This window comes from Chlorocebus sabaeus, chromosome 5 (assembly GCF_047675955.1).
Source record: "Chlorocebus sabaeus isolate Y175 chromosome 5, mChlSab1.0.hap1, whole genome shotgun sequence".
Lineage (NCBI taxonomy): Eukaryota > Metazoa > Chordata > Mammalia > Primates > Cercopithecidae > Chlorocebus > Chlorocebus sabaeus.
In genome coordinates this window covers 86,576,149-86,599,126 of record NC_132908.1, presented here as the reverse complement: position 1 = coordinate 86,599,126, position 22,978 = coordinate 86,576,149, and the positions used below count along the sequence as shown (strand labels likewise).

General features: G+C 56.2%; 1 protein-coding gene across 5 annotated transcripts; it reads right to left on the bottom strand.

Annotated features, from left to right (window-relative positions):
- Window positions 1-630: 630 nt before the first annotated feature.
- DEF8 (differentially expressed in FDCP 8 homolog) lies at window positions 631-19,273 on the bottom strand. 5 transcript variants are annotated; one of them, XM_038008089.2, is made up of 13 exons: window positions 18,809-19,265; window positions 18,265-18,483; window positions 13,571-13,707; window positions 12,675-12,772; window positions 10,286-10,435; window positions 8,508-8,649; window positions 6,657-6,821; window positions 5,919-6,046; window positions 5,657-5,770; window positions 4,343-4,423; window positions 3,494-3,634; window positions 3,229-3,338; window positions 631-1,627 (listed from the first exon to the last, which is right to left on the bottom strand). In XM_038008089.2, exons 1-13 carry the CDS (start codon window positions 18,832-18,834, stop codon window positions 1,525-1,527), a joined length of 1,614 nt encoding a protein of 537 aa, XP_037864017.1. In that variant the 5' UTR covers window positions 18,835-19,265; the 3' UTR covers window positions 631-1,524. The 5 variants fall into 5 exon arrangements, with proteins under 5 accessions (XP_037864017.1, XP_037864015.1, XP_037864013.1 ...); XM_038008087.2 differs by lacking the exon at window positions 18,265-18,483 and having other exon boundaries at window positions 3,494-3,583; window positions 13,571-13,704; window positions 18,809-19,239; XM_038008085.2 differs by lacking the exon at window positions 18,265-18,483 and having other exon boundaries at window positions 13,571-13,704; window positions 18,809-19,238.
- Window positions 19,274-22,978: the final 3,705 nt, after the last annotated feature.

Here is a 22,978-nt window from a genome sequence, read left to right as displayed (position 1 = left end):
GGAGGCCAGGAACTGAGACCTCCCACAGCACACAGTCCCTGCTCCACACCTGGAGGCCAGGAACTGAGACCTCCCACAGCACACAGTCCCTGCTCCACACCTGGAGGCCAGGAACTGAGACCTCCCACAGCACACAGTCCCTGCTCCACACCTGGAGGCCAGGAACTGAGACCTCCCACAGCACACAGTCCCTGCTCCACACCTGGAGGCCAGGAACTGAGACCTCCCACAGCACACAGTCCCTGCTCCACACCTGGAGGCCAGGAACTGAGACCTCCCACAGCACACAGTCCCTGCTCCACACCTGGAGGCCAGGAACTGAGACCTCCCACAGCACACAGTCCCTGCTCCACACCTGGAGGCCAGGAACTGAGACCTCCCACAGCACACAGTCCCTGCTCCACACCTGGAGGCCAGGAACTGAGACCTCCCACAGCACACAGTCCCTGCTCCACACCTGGAGGCCAGGAACTGAGACCTCCCACAGCACACAGTCCCTGCTCCACACCTGGAGGCCAGGAACTGAGACCTCCCACAGCACACAGTCCCTGCTCCACACCTGGAGGCCAGGAACTGAGACCTCCCACAGCACACAGTCCCTGCTCCACACCTGGAGGCCAGGAACTGAGACCTCCCACAGCACACAGTCCCTGCTCCACACCTGGAGGCCAGGAACTGAGACCTCCCACAGCACACAGTCCCTGCTCCACACCTGGAGGCCAGGAACTGAGACCTCCCACAGCACACAGTCCCTGCTCCACACCTGGAGGCTAGGACACCCTCCTCAGGCTGGGGGCCATGGCCTCCTAGCTTGGAGCACCAGGAAAGGGGCTGGGCCAAGGCAGGAGCACCCAGCAGGGAAAAGCTCCACGGCCCCCTTCCCTGCTGTTCTACAGAAACAACAGGTAGCCCCACTGGACTGACCACCCAATGAGGCCTTTGAATCTCAGGCCAGGGTAGAGGCAGGTCTACAGGTGACAACTGTGAACAGCCCCAGCTGGGGACAACCAGAAGTCCCCAAGGCGACAAGTGGCTGAAAGGGATGGAGCCTCCAGGCCGAGCCGAAACCCCACTGCAGGTGAGACTCAGCCCTTGGCTGCGTGTGCGCAGCCACATCCTCAGGTGTTACTCAACACTCCTCTGAAGCTCTCCTGGATTCTTGGCCTGATGAGTTTCCAGGGTGGCCAGGACGGGAGCTGTGGAATCTCTAGGGCCCAGATGCCCTGGTCTAGGGGTGTGGCGGGTTCTGTGCCATGGGGGAGGTGAGATGTCCCCCCAACTCCCTGCCCATTGGGGGAAGGATGGGGGCCACGCAATGACCCCTCACAGCAGCACACCCAGGTGCAGCCGCCTCGAGTCCCAGCAAGCACCTGGGAGACAACGGTCCTCGACACTGCCCACCCAGCAGGGGTGGAGGGGTCCAGGGGCCACACCCCAGCGGTCTCCAGAGCAGGACGAACAACTTGACGTTGGCAGGGTGGGTCCCGGCGGGCCAGGCAGGGTGCCCAGCACTCTTCCTCAGTGCTAGGCCTCCACATCGGGACCTGGCTCCTGGAAGAGCGACTGCTTCCTCAGGCTGAGCCGGGCACACTTGGGGCACGTGGTAGAGTTGTCGTAGTAGCAGTCCCTGGGGGCAGAAACAGGTTGGGGCTCTCTGCACAGGAAACTCCAGCACTGAACCCCCCAAGCATCCTAGATCAGCTCCTGTCATCCCCTCTACAGCCACTACCAAAGGGCAGAATCGGGGTCTGCACCCAGATGCAAATGACTGTATGGCCGTGTGAAGAGCGCTTCCCGGCGTGCAGATGTGGACCTCCAGGGGGTCCTCACGTTCCCTGCTATCCCCCGACCACACAGGTCCCAGTTCACACAGCTGAGGGGCTGAGCCAGGTGACCGCGCCAGACTGAGCCCTTCCTCACGATTCCCACCTGTTCCCATCCCAGCGTGCCTGGCACCTCCCCGGCTCCCAAACTGGGCATCAGGGAACCCTGGGGCACTGCAGCCTAGTTCCAACTTTTAAACAGAACACAGCGGTAATCACCATCTGTCAGACACTGAGCAAACGACTAGCTCAAGTGAGTCAGTCTCCACCTTAGTTTCTGCCACGGTCCCGTCTGTGTGACCTTAGCTCTGTAGAACTGGGATTTCAGCAGTTGCTATGAAAAGTAGCAAATTCCAGGCTAAACTCAGGGGACAGAAACTGTGGGGGAGTGTTCCATCCGATTCCAGGTCTGGAAGATGTGTGGGGCCCAAAAGGTGCACTCGTATCATGAGTAAGTACTTACTGAAGAATGAAATTAAAATGTTTTTCTTCTAATTTCTGTATACTATTTTTCCAAAGAGCCACTAAATCTTTAGGATATAAATACTTATAAAGTTGTTTGAACATAAATATTTTTCCCTGTTGGTCTAGTGGCTAGGAAAAAAAACGAGAGAACATAAGTACGTAATAAATCAGTGTTAGGAATTTCTTTTTTTTTTTTTTTTTGAGACGCAGTCTCGCTCTGTGGCCCAGGCTGGAGTGCAGTGGCCAGATCTCAGCTCACTGCAAGCTCCGCCTCCCAGGTTCACGCCATTCTCCTGCCTCAGCCTCCCCAGTAGCTGGGACTACAGGCGCCTGCCACCTCGCCCGGCTAGTTCTTTGTATTTTTTAGTAGAGACGGGGTTTCACTGGGTTAGCCAGGATGGTCTTGATCTCCTGACCTTGTGATCCGCCCACCTCGGCCTCCCAAAGTGCTGGGATTACAGGCGTGGGCCACCGTGCCCAGCCAGGAATTTCTTTTGGCTTAGAAACACTTTGAAAAAATTACTGAGACATTAAAAGGTGACAGGAACTATAAGTTTGGGAATCTCTAGTCTATCCTAACCCTGAAAGAGTGACTTCAATCCTAGTGAAGAAAGGGAGCAGCTGGGATGCTGTGAACACATCCAAGACCAACCAAGCTGGAGTTTCAGGGGCTGGTCCGGGATGGCCCTGGGAAGGGGCAGCCCCCTCATCCCCCAGGTGCTGCTCCTAAGGGAACTTCTCATTTAGTCACAGACATCAGGGTCTGACTTCGTATCTCAGGGTCAGCAAAGGCCCTGTGAGTCAGAGTCTTTACGTCTCCCCTCTCTTGGGGTAGCAGTGCCAGCTCCCACGGCATCATCCTACCGGAGGCCAAGGGGCAGCTCCCCAGAGGACGGGGCAGAGCCCCAGCCCCTGAGTGCAGGGCACAGGCCACACCCACCTGTGGAAGACGGCAGAGCAGTCAGTGCACACAGACGTGTGGCTGTCGAACGGGAACAGCACATCGCCCTCTCTGCAGAGCTCACACACAAAGCCCTTGGCCTGGCACCGCTGGGGGGAACAGTGTGGGGTTGGGGCACGGGCATGTCAGTGCCAGCTCCTCTGGGCACTCCGAGGCCAGGGACACACTGGGCTGGGCTGCTTCTCCTGCCAATCCCCCCTCAGGGCTGGGGTTGGAGAAAAGCGGCCCTCGGGCAGAGGCCCACCTCGCAGTCCAGCTTGATGTGCTTGGCGAAGAGCGTGTGGATCTCGGTGAGCGAGCAGCCCAGACGGCCGGCATGCACGTCCAGGAGGTCCTGGACAGAGTACATCTCGTCGTTCTCCACAAAATGCTGCCGATCCTGGAGCTGCCAAGTCCCAGCAGCTCTGACCGCTGCACTGGGGAGGGCCCCTCCCACTGCCCACCCATGGTCGCTCCAGCAGTCAGGGCCCGGGTGTCCAGAGAAACGAGCTACAGAAGGGTCTGGGCCCCAGGAGTAGAATCCAGGAGCCCCAGGAAGCCAACAGGGGAAGATGGGCCTGGGCCACATTTCCTGACCCGTGTAGCCGCCGCCCTCCACTCCCCAATGCAGCCCCTCCCAGCCACACTGCACCCCCGTGTTCCCCACCCTTCCTTCTCTGTCTTGTCACACAGCTCACCCCGCCAACACACAACTTGTTTTTCTTGTCTTCCCTACTTGAAAGGCACTTTCTAAGGGCAAGCCTTCCTGCCTGTTCCGTTCACTGTTCCAGAATCTAGAACATCTGTATCTGTTGAATAAATAATTAGATGAACCTTGAAAATTGTTTTTGTGGTCAACTGGCCTGAGGAGGGCTGGGCTGGACCCACCCCTGTGGAGATTCACATAAAGGCCACAGGGTTTCCCGAACTGAACTAATGGGAGAACTCTTTTGTGGGCTGAACGCCTGTTTGCTTTGTTCCTTGGGACCATGGTGAGGAGACCCTCTGCTAAAGGCACTCCATGCACAAGCTGTCTGGAAAAGACTGGAGCCGGAGGAGCCTCACTGCCCTGGCTGCGCTTCCCATGGGGCGCCAGTCCCGCTGGCAGTCTGACCTGCAGCAACAGGCGAGCCTCCATGGCCTCCCTGCATGTGATGAAGTACGGCTTCATGAGCAGGATGTCCTGGCGCAGCTTCTGCAAACAAGGCGGGAGCAGGCAGGCCTCCTCAGCCAGGACACAGGGCTGCCCCAGTGTGGGCCACACAGGGAGCCCTGCTCACAGACGTCTCGCCTCACACCCGGGTGGGCCGAGATCTGAGTGCTTCACCAAAGCCCAAAATCACAGCTCCCGGACTGGGCAGGACCGTGAGGCTCGCTTACCGTGGCCCAGAAAACCCTCCGTTCCCTCTGCCCTCACCCGGCCCCACAGGCAGACAACTGTCTGGCAGCCAGCAGCCTCAGGACCAAGCCAAACTTCCAGAGAAATCCCAGTTGCCTCCCCAGCCCTGGCCTTGGCAACTCAACTTGCTGCCACAGTCTCCTCCTGGGTAAAACGGGACCTGACTCCTTTCACCACCTCGCGTGAGACGCCGTCACGTCCTGCCGGGACTGCAGCTCCCGTCTGCCCTCGGCTCCCGCCCTACCTCCTCCCTCACCGCTGGCTAAGAGAGTGGCCCCCAGCCACGCACAGCCATGGAGCACATAGAAGTGACTGCCCTGCAGTGAGATTCAGCAGAGGACACATGCTAGAGCCAAAGACATGGCACAAAAAGAAGAAGAATGTAACTATCTCAAAAATGTACATTGATTTCATGTTGAAATAATATTTTGGATATATTGGGCTAAATAAAATATACTATTAAAATTAACTTCACTTATTTCTTTTTACTTTTTTTTGAGACACAGTTTCACTCTTGTTGCCCAGGATGGAGTGCAGTGGCACGATCTCAGCTCACAACAACCTCCGCCTCCCGGGTGAAAGTGATTCTCCTGCATCAGCCTCACAAGTAGCTGGGATACAGGCATGCACCACCACACCTGGTTAATTTTGTATTTTTAGTAGAGATGGGGTTTCACCATGCTGGTCAGGCTGGTCTCGAACTCCTGACCGCAAGTGATCCACCCACCTCGGCCTCCCAAAGTGCTGGGATTACAGGCTTGAGCCACCGTGCCCAGCCCTTTTTACTTTTTTAATGTGGCTATTAGAAAATTTAATATTGCGTTCTTGCCTGGCATCAGATCACTACTGGACACGGTTCCAGCATCTTCAACCAAAAGGGCAGCCACGGTGCCCAGCTGACCCTAAGCAGGTGGCCTCCCTCCTCTGCTCAGAACCTCCCATGGCCCAGAGGAGAAGAGGGTACTGGCCCAGCCCTAGGGCCCATCTGACACAGCGCCCCTGCCCCCCACTCCAGGGCTCCAGCCTCACGCGAATCTCCACCAGCTCCTCCACGTAGTTGAACAGCAGAGGGTTGATCTCCCGGAGCCTGAGCACGGGCCGAGACACCATCAGCGCCAGGTAGCGCATGCTGCACCGAGATACCTGCGAGGCATGGCCGGGTGACACCTCTCACACCCACCCAGGGCCCGTGCAGCCAGCAGCACACACCCCGGGGTACACCGGCTCCACAACCCCATCCTCCTTCCTGCTCTCCCTCTCCAGCGGGATGCCCCCACCTTCCAACTCCCACCTTTCGAGGCTCAAAGTCCCAGTTGTGCACCACCCGTGCAGGGATGACAGCCAGGTCGTTCCAGTGGCAGTGGCTGCAGTAGTACTGGCCGGTGTAGTCACACTGCCTGGCCTCACTGGGCACACCCCCTGCAGGGTCAGGGGGCCATGAGTGTCCCTGCCTCACCAAAGCCCCACTCAGCTTTCCAGCCTCATGGTCTGTCCTCCCATGGACCACAACCCTCAGGGAGAGAGCCACCAGGCCAAGGGTTCCCTCCTGACTCATCCTATCCTCAGCCACAAGATCTCAGACGGTCCCAGCATCTCACTGACCTGTTTTCTTATCAGTAAAATGGGATATAAACAGGGCCTCACTGTAGGACTGCGGCAGAGACTTCATGAATTAACACCAGCAACTCTCTAGAAAGAAGAGCTGACACGCATGTGCATGACAACTGTGTGACTTCTCCCCGGTCCCCGTCTATGAGGCTTTCACACGGGAAGGCGGAGGCTGGGTCCCAGCCCTCCAGGTGCTCCTCAGTGATCTGGGCGAGTTACAGAATGCTTGGAACCTGTGTCTGCTTCAGTGAGAAATGAAAAAACGGCAGCAACAGACCCTTGTCACTTCCCAAGGGTAACAAGAGGGACTGCCCCAGGGCCTCACTCAGCTGTCTGACCTACGTGTCCTTACACACCTGTACACCCAGCTCCCCCGCCAGGAACAGCTCCCTCACCCTCTTCTCTCCCTGCCACCACTCACGCAGAGAGATGGGTGCCCGGCACTCGGCACAGCGGTAATCCTGGCTGTCCAGCCCTGTCTCAGGACAGATGTTCAGCTCGTATTCCGCTTGGTGGCTGACTTTGGAGCTCACACAGGGTTTGGAGATGAGGTTCAAGCACTTGCTGTGACAGCGGTAATAACACCCTAGGGTGGAAGGACACACGGTTCTCAAAAGTGGGAAGGGTGCACCTGCAGCCCAGGCCACCCTCAGATGGCCTTGCCCCCTCCCCATGGGTTCCATTCCAAGGCCCAGATCAATCTAAGACCTCCTGGCACCAAGGGAAGCCTTAGAACCTCAAAGATCCTCTTGTCCCTGGCCCGAGCCTTGCCCCAAAGGTGGCCCAGACCTTGTCCTCCAATTGTCTCACATGTCCAGTGCCAACCTGCCACTCCCAACACCAGACCCAACCTGTCCAAATGGACAAACGAAACCCCGCCCTCCCTCCCAAGCCCTCAGCTTCCCATCTCCGTTTCAGCAGCTCCACCCTTAAATATCATGAGTTACCCTGATGGGTTTCTATCTCTGTTGTTTGTTCGTTTTGTTTTGTTTTGTACTTTTTAAGAGACAAGGTCTTGCTCTGTTGCCCAGGCTGGAGTTCAGTGGTGCGATCAGAGCTCACTGCAGCCTCGAACTCTGGGGCTCAAGTGATCCTCCCATCTTCGCATCTGAAAGCCCTAGGATTACAGGTGAGAGCCACTGCACCCAGTCAGACAATTTTCTCATCTGTTACTTTCCGTTTCCAAACCTTCAGCTGGCACTGTACTTAGATACTCCTCACTCCCACCACCTGTCCCAACCCAATCAGAGTCATCCTCCTCTCCTCAGTCACCTCTCTCTTCAGTCCAAGCTCAATCAGCACCCAGGGTAACCTATTAAAGCCCAAGTATGTCCAGTACCCACTTGTGGCCCCCACTGCACTTAAAGAAAAGCCCTGACCACCCTGAGCTCACCTCCCCTGACACAGAGCTGCAGCCACACCTGGCTCTCTGCCTCTCCTCAAGGCACGGGACACATCAACCACGGAGTTGCCCCTCAGGCTTTGTACACACAGCTGCCCCCACCAGAACATTCCTCCCTAGATATTCTCTTGGCTTGTTCCCTGACCTTCAAGTTTTTGCTTAAAAGTCACATGATGCCGGGCGCGGTGGCTCAAGCCTGTAATCCCAGCACTTTGGGAGGCCAAGGCGGGCGGATCACGAGGTCAGGAGATTGAGACCATCCTGGCGAACATGGTGAAACCCCGTCTCTACTAAAAATACCAAAAATTAGCCAAGCGTGGTGGCAGGTGCCTGTAGTCCCAGTTACTCGGGAGGCTGAGGCAGGAGAATGGCGTGAACCCGGGAGGCGGAGCTTGCAGTGAGCTGAGATCCGGCCACTGCACTCCAGCCTGGGCGACACAGTGAGACTCCGTATAAAAAAAAAAAAAAGGTCACATGATACCTTTACATTCTGCCCTAAAGTCACATTCGCTCTACCTTAACACGTGCTAGTTCTTTTCCCTTTTTCTTCACTGTACAAACTGACACACCATGTAATTTACTAGTTTAATTTCTCATCCAGAACAGCACTGTCCGATGCAGGCAGCACAACTGAGGAAATGCATATTTAGTTAATTTAACTTTGGCCATGTTTGGCTGGTGACCACCACACTGGACAGCTCAGATCTGAACGTGAGCCCAGGGGAGTCTCTCATTCCTCACCCCTCATCTGGGTCTCGGCCCACCCGTGCAGGTGTACCAGGTCTGGAAGAGCCCCCTCATCTGGGTCTCGGCCCACCCATGCAGGTGTACCAGGTCTGGATGAGCCCCCTCATCTGGGTCTCGGCCCACCTGTGCAGGTGTACCAGGTCTGGATGAGCCCCCAGATGATGGTGTTACACTTGTCACAGGTCTGCTTGACGCTCTTGCTCTTCTCCTTGTAGAAGCGGTGCTCAAGGAGCACTCGGATGTTTGGCTCATCCTCATTGGGGTCCTGCAGAGGGTGAGTCAGGGAGGGGTCACAGGTGAGCTGGGCTGAAGTTCCTTTCCCTTCGCACAAGCCCCTCAGCTTATTTCTTCCAGGCACCATTTAGAGCAGAGATTCTGAGTTTCAGCACAACGCCACGTCCCTTTTCTCCCTTTCACAGTAAACAATGATCAGCTGGACAAGCACCACCAAGGTCACATGCTACCTTTCCCAGCATCCCTTGCTACCTTTCCTAGCATCCTTTGCTACCTTTCCCAGCATCCCTTGCAGCGACGTGCTGTGTGGGATTGCGCTGGGCCACGGGCGTGTGAGCAGGAGCGACGCGGCCTCTGCCCCTCCCGCTTTCTGCCAGTTAGGTGCAGGGCAATGGAAAAGGAGGCCCTCTCCAACACCATTAGCTGCCATAGGGGCCCCAGACCACCCGTGGGATTTTTACATGAGGAAACGAACATATCTTCTCTAAGCCACTATGTTTTGGGGTTTTTTTTTGTTACCACCAATTTACCTGTTTCCTAATGAATATTCTACTTTCTGCATTCCCAGGGACTCATGAATCAGCACAGGGGACACAGGGTAGCCAGGCGAAAGCACACACAGACCCAAGGACTGCATCAGGAACATCTGTGGCCTGGGACCCCCACCTTCTTTTGTTGTCACCTTCAAGACACCACCCGTCCTTGTCCAGGTCATGTGGCTCACTCAGGGAGGAACTCAGCTCACCCGCTTGCTTCAGTGGGTGGGCACACAGCCCAGAACTAGCCAATCAGCCACTGTCATTGGGTAAGGGGTGGGCACATGACCCAGAACTGGCCAGTCACTGTCATCAGGTCAGGGGTGGGCCCAGGACGGGCCAATGAAAGTCAGGCCTGAGGTTCCTTTTTTTTTTTTTTTTTTTTTTGGAGACGGAGTCTCGCTCTATCGCCCAGGCTGGAGTGCAGTGGCGCAATCTCGGCTCACTGCAAGCTCCGCCTCCCGGGTTCACGCCATTCTCCTGCCTCAGCCTCCCGAGGAGCTGGTACTACAGGCGCCCGCCACTGCGCCCAGCTAATTTTTTCTATTTTTAGTAGAGACGGGGTTTCGCCATGGTCTCGATCTCCTAACCTTGTGATCCGCCCGCCTCGGCCTCCCAAAGTGCTGGGATTACAGGCGTGAGCCACCGCGCCCGGCCAAGCCTGAGGTTCCTGCTATGACCACTGAGAAAAGGCAGCTGTCATCTGCACAGGAGGCTCGGCCGCTGGAAAGCAAGGTGTGGTTGCCGGGACCATCTCTGCCACCACACAGTTTTGGAAAGCCTGCCTGAGGCTGGATCAGACACAGAAAGTCGAGTTGGGAGACAACAAGATTCCTGACATTGGAGGACCTTCCAGTCACCAAGAAAATACATTTTTCTTTCTGGTTTGAGCTACTTAAGGTTGGGTTTCTGTTCCTTCCAACAGGAGGCTCTAGACTAACAGGGAAACCTCCCGCAGTGGGGGGAGGGCCCATCTTCCACCTTGCCTGTCTGGAGCCTTTCTACCCCAGCCCCTGTGGCCGAGAGGGAGACCACCACCTGAGAGGCATCCAGAGGCTGCAGGGTCCTCCTGGTTCCACAGTCCTGGCCTCGGCCCCAGGCTGCCCCACGGTGGGGCAGCCCCACACCCACCTTCAGCTCCTGGAGCTTCAGCCGGAGGTGGATGAGACGCACCACGGCATCCTTCTGCTTCTCAGACTGCTCGGGCAGCTCCAGAATCACCTGCTTGCACTCCTCGATCGCCTGCCGCAGCTGCTGGACGTCAGAGGCCAGGAACAGACCCTGCCCAGGTTGGGGGTAGGGGCAGTCAAATACCCACCCTGCAGGATCTCCCTGTTAAGGCCCATCCACCGAGACAGGCCCAGAGCAGACCCCGACATCCCTCACCCAGAGAAGGAAACTGAAGCCAGAGGGCACTGAGGACTTGCTCAAGGACAGGAAAGGTGGCAGCACGGTCAAGGTCCACCTGGTGCTGTGCAATCCCAGCCCGACCTGTCTGCCCACGGGCCTCTGAAAATCTAATGTTTGAAAGATGCTTTTCAAAAGACAACTTCCTTCTTTGAGAAATCCAGATGCTTTTTTGTGACGTCACTTCACTTACTTCTGAAGAGTTTCCTCTTGGAGGAAAGCTAGGGAAATGACATTTGCTGTCGTGAAGGAGAGTAAGTGGCCTCCAGCTTAACTGCCAAGCACAGGCAGATGCCAAGAGCCAGTCCCAGCACTTCCGGCTGCTTTCGCCACATAATGACCAGGGGGCTCAGGGCCCAGCAAGGCCCCAGACTCAGAACACTCTGGTGCTCCTGGGGAAGACGGGATCAGGTCTCAGAGCTGGGGGCCTGGATCCCGCCCTCAGGAGCCATCCTCCTCCTCCAGGCTGCTGGGCTCTGAGACCCAGGCAAAAGGGAGGTGGCACCCTCCCCTCCCCCTTGCAGCTCAGTCTGTGGCCTAAAGGAAGTGCTCAAAATGTTGTAATACACGAAACAAGCTGAGTGCAGTGGGTCACACCTATAATGCCAGCACTTTGGGAGGCGGAGGTGGGTGGATCACTTGAGCTAAGGAGCCTGAGACCAGCCTGGGCAACAAAGCGAGACCCCGTGTCTATAAACAAAAGGGAAAATTATCTGAGCATTGTAGTGCACACCTGTAGTCTCAGCTAATCAGGAAGCTGAGGTGGGAGGATCGCTCGAGCCCAGGAGGTCGAGGCTGCAGTAAGCCATGATCGCGCCACTGTAGTCCAGAGCAGGGGCAACAGAGAGAGACCTTATCTCAAGAAAAAGAAAAAAAAAAAAAGATACGAAACACACATATGAAGTCTCTCTTTTTTTTTTTTTTTGAGACGGAGTCTCGCTCTATCGCCCAGGCTGGAGTGGTGCAGCTGCGCGATCTTGGCTCACTGCAACCTCCGCCTCCTAGGTGAAACAATTCTCCTGCCTCAGCCTCCTGAGTAGCTGGGATTACAGGCGCCGCCACCACGCCTGGCTAATTTTTTGTATTTTTAGTAGAGATGGGGTTTCACCATGTTAGCCAGGATGGTCTCGAACTCCTGACCTGCTGATCCGTCTGCCTCGGCCTCCCAAAGTGCTGGGATTACAGACATGAGCCACCGTGCCTGGCCCAGATCATTTCAAAGTTACATTTCAATGTTACCGTAATGTTTCTCTCAAAAGTTGGAGATGGTTTGCGTAAAAATAAAAGGTTTTCAAACTTTTTTTTCTTGAGACAGAGTCTCGTTCTGTTGCCCAGGCTGGAGTGCAGTGGTCTGATCTTGGCTCACTACAAGCTCTGCCTCCCGGGTTCACGCCATTCTCTTGCCTCAGCCTCCCGAGTAGCTGGGACTACAGGCGCCCACCACCACACCGGGCTAATTTTTTCTATTTTTTAGTAGAGACTGGGTTTCACCGTGTTAGCCACGATGACGTCAATCTCCTGACCTCGTGATCCACCCGCCTCGGCCTCACAAAGTGCTGGGATTACAGGTGTGAGCCACCGCGCCCGGCCTCAAACTTTTTAAAAAAATCATTATAGCCTCCCCCTTTTCTTCTTCAACACAAGGCTTCCATGGAACAAAATACAGAACAAACAAGAGTGGCCCTGTAATACCGACTGGTCAGTAGGAGGAAGACAAGCGGCTTCCCCCTTACCTCCCACACCCTGACTCTCAGCAAGTCTACAGGACCTCAAGGACCCCAGAGGGAACCGACTCTCTGCACATTTGCTACATGAAGACATGGAGCTCAGGGGATAGGAGAAGCCCCAGGTTCACGAACCCCAATCCCCGGCTGTCTCAACCTGCCTTCACTCAGGCTCTGAGGGTGGGGGTCTGTGGTGTCATGCAGGCCTCAGATTCAAAGCCAGGAGCCCTGGCTGAGGTGGGGGCTGCTGAGCCTGACAATGGAGTGAGGCTAAACCCCAGCCACAGGACGCCGTCCTGCCATCTGGGAGGGAGTAACATGGAAACCCCGGCCCTTCCTGCCTTGGGGGCTCCCTCAGCCCCACTCCCTTTCCAGATCCGAAACCTTACCACAGGGCGGGAGAAGTGGTCCTCAGACAGGCCGAGATCCATCACGCGTTCAGGGCAGCGGAACTCTGGCTCCCCAGGGGGCAGCTCAGGCAGGGCCTCTGGGGGAAGACAGGGACAGGTGTGGAGGGTCAGCTGCTACCTCCTGCCTCCCACCCCCTAGGGAGGAGCTGAGATAGCCAGGAGTGGGAAAGGGATTCAGGAAGCCGCACAGAAAGGAGGCACTGTGGGAGCTGGGCACCACTCAGATCTGCACGCCGTCCAGTTTGCATTCAGAGGAGCCCATAGCCTTGTGCAGACGGGAAAGAGACATTCGAAAGGAGGAGGTGCAATGATACTCAGTGCCAAAAGGTCCTCGAGATAGCATTATAGAAACATCCCATTTCTAAGGCAGACACCTCATGGATGACCATGGGGATGACAGAAAAACCACTGGATGGCTACATGGCAAAGTGCACGAACCCCAGTGTTGAGTCCAGGCCGTCTCTGCAGCTGCCCCGCTCTGAGCACTACTCCCTGATGGCCTCATCTGCAGTTTCTGAGGCTCATGCCACCTTCAGACGAGGGAACCCAGAGCACGTTCCCTCAGCTAACCTCCCCGTCACCAGGTCTCAGCGGACCTCACTCAGCAAATGTTCCCTGGGCACCTACTGCGTGCTGCGCCCTAGGATACTGCGGGGACAGGTCAGGCACAAATCCTGCTCTCGCAGTGTGAATTCTAGTAGGGACACAGAAACAAACCACAGAACCACAGAACACACGGGTAAAAGAAAGGAGCCAGCAGGTGCCGGCTCCGTGGGAAAGTCAGGGCTACACAGGGGGCAGCAGGAAGACGGGGGGGTCCACGTACGCGGTCAGAGACCTGCCCAGCTCCCACCCTGACTCCCACCAGCACCCACCTTCAGGAGTGACGTCCGGGGCCTCCTCCCCAGGGCCCTGCTCATGCTGTCTTGGCCCAGACTGCTTGTTGAAGGGGTTGAGGTGCGCCTGCCGGAACCGGGCCAGCTTCTCATCATATTCCATAGCATCCCACCTGAGGGCCAGGCAGGGCCAGGATGAGTCCCCAGGTACCAGGCTCACCACGGACCATCCCCTTTCCCCAACCACACTGGGGTGTCTGGGGTGAGGCTGGCCTCTTTCATTTCCCTAAAGTGGGTAGTCCTCACACCACAGCCTCAATCTTCAGCCTTTTCCGGAAACACCTCAGCTGCCTCCCGCCCAGGCCCCCACTGGTGGTGTCCCCTTGGAAACAGCTCACGGTGACAATGAGGGTCCCATGAGGGCATGTGGCCCATCTTCCTTCCCAGCACAGGGTCCTCTGGCCCAACGTTGCAGAGCTCCAGCCCTAGAGCTAGCTATGGGATTCTCTCTAGGCCTCAGCCCCAGATACTCAGCCCCACTCTAGCTTGCCATATGCCTGCTCCTGTGAGACAGACCTCCCAGAAATGGGTTCCTCCTTCCTGCGCCCCCCCAACAAAACGTGCTTCCTTGTCAGAGCCTGAAACCACAGCCCCTGTCTCAGGACTCAGGGTTGGACACCTGGGGACAGTGCCAGGGCCCATCCTCTCTGCCACATGTGGGTGAGGAGGGCCCACCTTCCCCATACCAGCAGTGGGGGATCTTGGGAGGGTTCCCTGCCAGCACACGGAGAAGCCCCTACAAATGCATCCAGGCTCTCTGGCCTGGGCTCTGATCCTGGGATGAGCAACATGAGCTGAACCAGGCCCATGGCTCTGTGCCTCAGGAGCCCAGGAAACAGGCAGGAAGGGCCTAGCTCTCCGCGTGGCAGAAGCTAAGAATCAAGAACTGTCTTTTCGGCCGGGCGCGGTGGCTCAAGCCTATAATCCCAGCACTTTGGGAGGCCGAGACGGGCGGATCACGAGGTCAGGAGATCGAGACCATCCTGGCTAACACGGTGAAACCCCGTCTCTACTAAAAAATACAAAAAAACTAGCCGGGCGAGGTGGCAGGCGCCTGTAGTCCCAGCTACTCGGGAGGCTGAGGCGGGAGAATGGGTGAACCCGAGAGGCGGAGCTTGCAGTGAGCTGAGATCCGGCCACTGCACTCCAGCCTGGGCCACAGAGCTAGACTCCGTCTCAAAAAAAAAAAAAAAAAAGGAACACTCTTTTCCCGCTCTGAGGCTCAGAAAACTGCAGAACACACAGGGCTGATGGCTCCTGGCAGGGAGGAAGGGACTTTGGATGGGGTGGGAGTAGAGGCAGTTTGCATGCAGCCCTCCCACGTAACTTCCTGGGTCACATTCCTTAGCCTCCCTGCCTCCATTTCCCCATCCGTAATGGGCCATTGTGAGGGTGAAATGAGTTAACAGAGACTGAGTACAAAGTAAGCTCGCCGTAAGGTCGGTTGATGTTATAGGAAGTCGGAGGTGTCTTTTTAAAGTTGTTCAGTAACCTCGTCAGTGTTAGTTATGCTTTCACTACACCTGTTACAGCCTGAAATAATTCACTAATAGAAGAAACAATCCTATGATTTATCCTCTGCCCCTTCTCCCAAAAGAAAGAGAGCTGAGCCCAGAAGGGACGGCCCTGCTCAGAGTCACACTGTGGCCTGGGGGAACTGGGATTTGAACTCATTGCCTCACTGGCAGTGGGATAAGGAGGCCACCCCAGCCCCACATGGCTACCCTGCAACTGGGCAAGACTCCACACCACCTATGGGACCTGTCCTGCCTGTTGTGCCTGTGGGGAAGGAGTGTGGGTTGGGCACCTGCACGCCAGCCCAAAAGGATCCAGCACCCATTGACAGGCTGCCCATGGACCCAAACAGGGAGGCACCGGGAAGACACAAGGGGCGTGGGCCCCAGTCCCACCTCTTTCTCTTATTACCTGATGACTTTGGGTGGGTCACAGAGTCAGAGGCAGCTGCCCGATGCCAGCACCTCCCCAGTCTCCCAGGGAGCACCCAGGACACAGGAGAAATCAGGCCGTCCCAACATCACTCCTCCTTCTTCCTGAATGGGGAGCCTCATTTTTGTGTATCACATAACTTCCCAGCCTCCCCAGCAGATACACTTGGTAAAGTGACTGACAGTTCTGACTCCCTGGGCTTGAGAAGATCAGGCAGATCTCAGCAGCTCTGGGCTCCTGGCTTCACTGACATACACAAGTCCTTACCCCTCCATCCACCCCAGGAAGTACGTGTTCTCCCTGATTTATAGGCAAGAAAATGGAGAACCAGAGACTAAATCAGGGCTATCTGAAAATAACAGTAATGGGCCAGGCGTGGTAGCTCACACCTCTAATCCCAGCACTCTGGACGGCCAAGGCAGGAGGACGGCATTAGGCCAGACCCAATGCAGTGAGGACCAATCTCTACTAAATTTTACATAAATATGGGCCGGGCGCAGTGGCTCACACCTGTAATCCCAGCACTTTGGGAGGCCAAGGCAGGTGGATCACGAGGTCAGGAGATCAAGACCATCTTGGCCAACATGGTCTCTACTAAAATACAAAAAATTTAGCCGGGCGTGGTGGCGGGCACATGTAGTCCCAGCTACTCGGGAGGCTGAGACAGGAGAATGGCGTGAACCCGGGAGGCGGAGGCTGCAGTGAGCCGAGATTGAGCCACTGAACTCCAGCCTGGGCAACAGAGCGAGACTCCACCTCAAAAAAAAAAAAAAAAAAAAAAAAGATTCTGACTGATGATACCAATAGTCTCATGGTAACAAGACAGACACGCCCAACTTGAATCCCAGCTCTGCCAGCTCCTAGCTGCGTGACCTTGGGTAAGTGGATAAACCTTTCTCTGCCTCCATTCTCTCATGTCTCAAATGGGGATTACAATAGTACCATACAGGGTTATTATCAAGATTAAAGTAGTTACTACTAAGTTCAGAGAACACTGGCCAGTACATAGTAAGCACCCAATAAATACTGATTACGACTTATCATTATTACTCTTTTTTTTTTTTTGAGACAGGGTGTGGCTCTGTCACCCAGGCGGGAGTGCAGTGGTGCGATCATAGCTCACTGCAGCCTCAAGCTCCTGGGCTTAAGGGGTCCTCCCATATTAGCCTCCCAAGTAGCTGGAACTCCAGGTGTGTGCCACCATACTCAGCTAATGTTTTTTAACTTTTTGTAGAGACAGAGTCTCGCTCTGATGGCCAGGCTGGTCTGGAACACCTAACCTCAGGTGATCTGCCTGCCTCAGCCTCCCAAAGTGCTGGGATTATAGGTGGGAGCCACCACGCCTGGCCTAGTACCATTACTTTTAAGAATCATGGCTGGGCACGGCTGGGCGCAGTGGCTCAAGCCTGTAATCCCAGCACTTTGGGAGGCCGAGGCGGGCGGATCACAAGGTCAGGAGATTGAGACTATCCTGGCTAACATGGTGAAACCCCGTCTCTACTAAAAATACAAAAAAATTAGCCAGGCGTGGTGGTGGGCGCCTGTAGTCCCAGCTACTCGGGAGGCTGAGGTGGGAGAATGGCGTGAACCTGGGAGGCAGAGCTGGCAGTGCGCCGAGATCGCGCCGCTGCACTCCAGCCTGGGGCACAGAGCGAGAGTCTGTCTCAAAAAAAAAAAAAAAGAATCATGGCCGGGCATAGTGGCTCACTTTGGGAGGCTGAGGCGGGTGGATCATTTGAGGTCAAGAGTTCAAAACCAGTCTGACCAACATGGTGAAACCCTGTCTCTACTAAAAATACAAACAAATTAGCTGGGCATGGTGGTGCACGCCTGTAATCCAGCTAATCAGGAAAACCGAGGCAGGAGAATTGCTTGAACACGGGAGGTGGAGGTTGCTATGAGCTGAGATTGTGCCATTGCACTCCAGCCTGGGAAACACAGCAAAACTCCATCTCAAAAAAAAATAAAAATAAAAATAAATCAGCCCTGATTTAGACTCTGGTTCTCCATTTTCTTGCCTATAAATCAGAGGGAACACCTACTTTGTGGGGTGGATGGAAGGGCTAAGGACTTGTGTATGATGTCAGTGAAGCCAGGAGCCCAGAGCTGCTCAGAACAGACTGGCACTGTCATCACATATGGTGACCAGTCCAGGAAAAAGGGTGCAGGAGCTACGCCTGGGGCAGCCCCTGGAAACCTCCTGCTGTTTAAAACAGGGCCAGAGGAGCGTCAAAGCAGGCACGCTGGCATGGACACCTCTGCTCTGCCCAGCAGCTGTACTCTTGGCTACAAGCTCTCCTCTGGGCTGTGGAAAAAAGGCATCTTTTATTTGCCTATTTACTGAGAGTCAGTGCCAGCCCCAGGCCTGGCGCATGGGCAGGGGATGAATGAGGGAAGGCCTTTGGCCTCACAGCCTTAGCCTCTCCCCACACGCTGACCTGGGGATGCTGACCACAGTGGCCGACCCTGAGCAGAACGCTCTTCCCACCAGGCTCACCCACCAGTTCTGCACCCAGATGTCGGACTTGGCCTAAGAAGCAGGCAGGAAGTGGGAGAATGAAAGCAGAGGTCAGGCCACCCCCAGCCCCTCCTCTAGAGCCCATTGCTCTCATCCGGGAGGACTCCACAACTTAGCAATGAAAGGAAACAGAAGAACAGCCGGCGGGGCTCCGGGGCACAGGGGGACCCTGGGCTGAAGCTCAGGACACTCGGGATGCATGGAGCTGGCCTCCCGCGTCCTGCCCGCGGTGTGACCACCAGGAAGTGGTGTCATCACTGCAGCTGCCACCCCCAGAACCTGAGAAGTCACCGCGGTGTGCGGAGTCAACAGCGCCCTGTCTGCCCATACCTGGATCGCCTGCCAGGGCCCAGGGGCTCTCAGGGACAGGACGGTCATTCCTCTAGGGCTGCTCGCCACGGAAGCCTGGCCGTGGGTTCGCCACCTGCTGCAGGGAGAAGCCGCCCCAGGACTGTGCCTCCCCCACCTACCACGCCCGCAGGAGCTCGCTGGGGTACCCTGGTGTCCCGGGCTCCTCGCGGGGCAGGTCTGTCCCACCCCCCATTCCACAGATGGGGAAACTGAGGCTCGGAGCAGCCCAGGAAGGGGGCACAGGCACGCGGGTCCCCTGGGCCGCCCGGGTGCCCCGCACGCAGCTGGTGTGGACGCCGGAGCAGCGGCGGGGTCCCCGGGGCCGGGCGGCCGAGCTCTCGAGGCCCCGCGCCGGGCGGGCCGCCCTCCCCGCCCGTCCCCGCCAGCCCCGCGCCGCTCACCTGACCGCCGCCGCGCCGCCCCGCATCTGCCCGGCCTCCCGGCTGCGCTGGATCCGCCCGGCCGCCCCGCTGCGCTGATCCGCGGCGCCCGCTGCTGCCGCCTCCGGCGCGGAGGTTCATGGCACGCGGGGCCGAGTCTGCGCGCCCCGGAGTCCGCCCGGCCGCGCCCCTGGGCCGGGGCGCCTGTCCTGGGTTTCCCGTCACCACAAAAGGCCTGGCCGAAATCCAAGCCGCGACACGTGTAAAAACAAAACAGGTGGCTTTAGCTTTTTTTTTTTTTAACCCCAGTGGTTGAGGAGAAAAAAGGAACAGAGAACCCGCGTGCGCGGGCGGCTCGCGGGCTGCCACCTGCAGGCCCCGGCGGGGGCTTCGCGGCTGGAGAGCGAGGGGCTCCCTGCGACTCCACCCTCTAGACGGCGGACACGGCCACGCTGCGCTTCGGAGGCGGCTCCATGGAGGCGCGGGGCGGCGGGACTTCGGAGGCAGCTGGTGTCTGCGGGCCCTGGCATCCTTCCTGCCGCCCGGTTGTTTATACACAGAGCAGGCCCGCGCTCCCCGCCCCCATATCCCTACTCTTACACTTCTCGGGTGGAAGATTCTTCACCTGCCCCCGCTTGTGCCCGCAGGGAGGAGCTGAGGACAGATGAAGGCCAGCATATGGGCCTGGTGCCCTTGCCCTGAGCTCGCGGACTCAGTTTCCCTTCTGTGCAGAAAGATGTGGTTTTGGCTGCCTCTGGGCTTGGCCCACTTTGTTCGGTGGGCATCATGATGACAGTGCCAGTAACTGGGGGCCTCCCCAGTGGGAGCCACACACCATCTTGCCGAGACCAGCTGGGTTGGGGAGACCCTCACCAGGGGCGCTAGAGGAATTAAAGACACACACACAGAAATATAGAGCGTGGAGTGGGAAATCAGGGGTCTCACAGCCTTCAGAGCTGAGAGCCTTGAACAGAGATTTACCCAGGTATTTTATTAACAGCAAGCCAGTGGTAAGCATTGTTTCTATAGATTAACTAAAAGTATTCCTTATAGGAAACGAAGGGATGGGCCGAAATAAAGGGATGGGTTGGGCTAGTTATCTGCAGCAGGAGCATGTCCTTAAGGCACAGATCGCTCATGTTATTGTTTGTAGTTTAAGAACGCCTTTAGGCAGTTTTCTGCCCTGGGTGGGCCAGGTGTTCCTTGCCCTCATTCTGGTAAACCATAACCTTCCAGCGTGGGTGTTATGGCCATCATGAACATGTCACAGTGCTGCAGAGATTTTATTTATGGCCAGATTTTGGGGGCCCTGTTCCCAACACCATCTCATTTAACCCTGTCGAAGCCTGGGGGCCAGCAGTCACCTACAGGACAGGCAACTCCATCGGCCCCACCAAGGCCACATTGCTCAGAAGGGGCGGAGCGAGATTCCACCCCAGCTCAGGGTAGCTTCGGACCCTGTGCTCCTCCATGCACTCAGATCTGGAAGGAGACTGCCTTGAGCTGCCGCTCTGTCTGCTGCTTCAAGGTCCTCAGTCCTAGAGATTCCACATCCACCTGGCCTCTCTCCCAGCTCCTCCTTCTAGAAAAGCCCTTCTCCATCTCAGCTCCCACCTGGGCCCCACAGTTCATCCTCAGCCTGGCAGTCAGAGGGACCTTGGGAAGAAGTTAGCCCCCACCTTCACCTCCTGGCTCCTCCCAACAGGCCAGGCCCACCCCCACCCCCACCTTCACCTCCTGGCTCCTCCCAACAGGCCAGGCCTACCCCCACCCCCACCCCCACCTTCACCTCCTGGCTCCTCCCAACAGGCCAGGCCCACCCCCACCCCCACCCCCAGCGGGGCCCCTGCCTGGCTGAGCCTCTGTGGAGCACTCTTCCCCAGTAACCCGAACACCTCCTCCTTGCCTCTGCTCAGTGGTACTCAGTGATCTCTGGGAGGCAGGGACCTTCCCCTCACTCACTCATCATCTCCCTAATCACTCGTCACTGTTGTCTTCTGTTTTGCACATTTTTATTTATTATTTCTTACCCCACCCCTCAACCACCAGAAGCTAAGAGCTGCAGGCAACATTTTGTTGCCTTTCTTTGCTGCTTCACGGCCAGTGCCTGGACACAGACGGTGCCTCCTCACATAGACTAAGAAAGGAATGGGTCCCCGGTTGAGGCTGGCCCTGAGAGGAAGGAGGTTCCACCCAGCAGATGACCCACTGCCCAGGTGCATGTTAGAACCGGTTGTTCATCTGAACCAGTGTCTACAAAAGCAATGGGAACCCTCCTTCAAGGAGAGACAAAGATAAACCCACACTCTCCACGCAGTTTAAAGTCTACTTTCTTAATCAGAAGGTGTGGGCCGGGCGTGGTGGCTCATGCCTGTAATCCCAGCACTTTGGGAGCCCAGGAATCTGAGGCTGCAGTGGCCCACTGCACTCCAGCTTGGGTGACAGAGCAAGAACCTGTCTCTAAAATTAAATAAGTAAACAAACAACACAGTGTGTCATGACCATCTCTAGTCCTCTGTAGACATTCAACAACACTTTTAATCTTTACATTTTTATTTATTTTGGGACAGGGTCTCGCTCTGTCACCCAGGCTGGAGTGCAGTGGCTCAGTCTCACCTCACTGCAACCTCCACCTCCCAGGCTTAAGTGGTTCTCCCACGTCAGCCTCCCGAGTAGCTGGGATCGCAGGCAAGCGCCGCCACCTGGCTAATTTTATTTGTATTTTTTGTAGAGGCATTTGCCACATTGCCCAGGCTGATCTCGGAATCCTGGACCCGAGTGATCCACCCACCTCAGCCTACCAGAGTGCTGGGATTGCAGGCGTGAGCTACCATGCCTGACCCTATTTTATTCGTATTTTTGAAGAGACAAGGTCTCACTCTGCTTAAGCATAGCAGCATGAGCATAGCTCACTGCAGCCTCGAATGTCTGAGTTCAAGTGATCCTCCGGCCTTAGCATCCCAGAGTTCTGGGAGAATCTACAATTACAGAGAATTTATATACTGGTTTAGAACATTTACTATTTTGTTTGGTTTTGTTTCAGATGGGGTTGCCCAGGCTGGTCTCCAACTCCTGAGCTCAAGAGATCTGCCCACCTCAGCCTCCCAAAATTCTAGGATTTCAGGCATGAGCCACCACAAATAAATGTATTGAGCACCAACTATATGCCATGCTCTGGTCAAAGCACTAGGACACTGTGGTGAGAAAACACAAGGTCCCATCACTCAAGGAACCAGACGATAAGCAAAGATGCAAATTAATCAGAGATGTGATAAGCACCAAGAAGGAAATAAACAGTTGGACGAGACAGTGACTGAGATCAGGGAAGGAAGATGCTTGAGCCAAGACTCAGGGGTCAGAAGGAGAGAACCACTGAAGAGTGGGAGGGGCATCCAGGTAGAAACGCAAGTGCAAAGCCCTCAAGGAACCGAAAAGCCTCCTGTGAGTGAGGAACTGGAAGCAGGTCCATGTGGCTGGAGTTTAGCACAAGGTGAAGTGAGGGGAGAGGACCAGAGATGGGAGGCTATGAGCTAATAGTAAACACATCGGCTTTGATTTGTGGTGAGATAGGAGCCGTTGGAAATGTCTCTCAGCCCTTTTTTTTTTTGAAACAGGGTCTCACTCTGTCGCCCAGGCTGGAGTGCAGTGGCACAATCTCGGCTCACTGCCGCCTCAACCTCTGGGACTCAAGGGATCCTCCTGCCTCAGCCTCCCTAGTAGCCAGGGCTACACGCACACACCACCACGCCTTCCTAATTTTTTCGGGGGGAGGGGTGGGAGACAGAGTCTCGCTCTTTTACCAGGCTGGAGTGTAGTAGTGTGATCTCGACTCACTACAACCTCCACCTCCCGGGTTCAAGCAATTCTTCTGCCTCAGCCTCCTGAGTAGCTAGGATTACAGGCATGAGCCACCACGCCCAGCCCAATTTTTTTTTTTTTTTTGAGACGTAGTCTTGCTCTGTCACCCAGGCTGCAGTGCAGTGGCACGATCTCGGCTCACTGCGAGCTCCACCTACTGGGTTCCCGCCATTCTCCGGCCTCAGTCTCCTGAGTAGCTGGGACTGCAGGCACCGCCGCCACACCCAGCTAATTTTTTGTATTTTTAGTAGAGACAGGATTTCACTGTGTTAACCAGGATGGTCTCGATCTCCTGACCTTGTGATCCGCCTGCCTCAGCCTCCCAAAGTGCTG

What these genes read in the sequence shown, in the direction of transcription:
- DEF8 (XM_038008089.2), bottom strand. Translation starts at nt 18,834, where the DNA reads ATGCGGGGCGGCGCGGCGGCGGTCAG. An exon ending in GGCGGCGCGGCGGCGGTCAG is followed by an intron (nt 18,484 to 18,808) that starts GTGAGCGGCGCG and finishes TTCTCCCTGCAG; the next exon opens with CAGGTGGCGAACCCACGGCC. An exon ending in ACCACTTCTCCCGCCCTGTG is followed by an intron (nt 10,436 to 12,674) that starts GTAAGGTTTCGG and finishes CAACCTGGGCAG; the next exon opens with GGTCTGTTCCTGGCCTCTGA.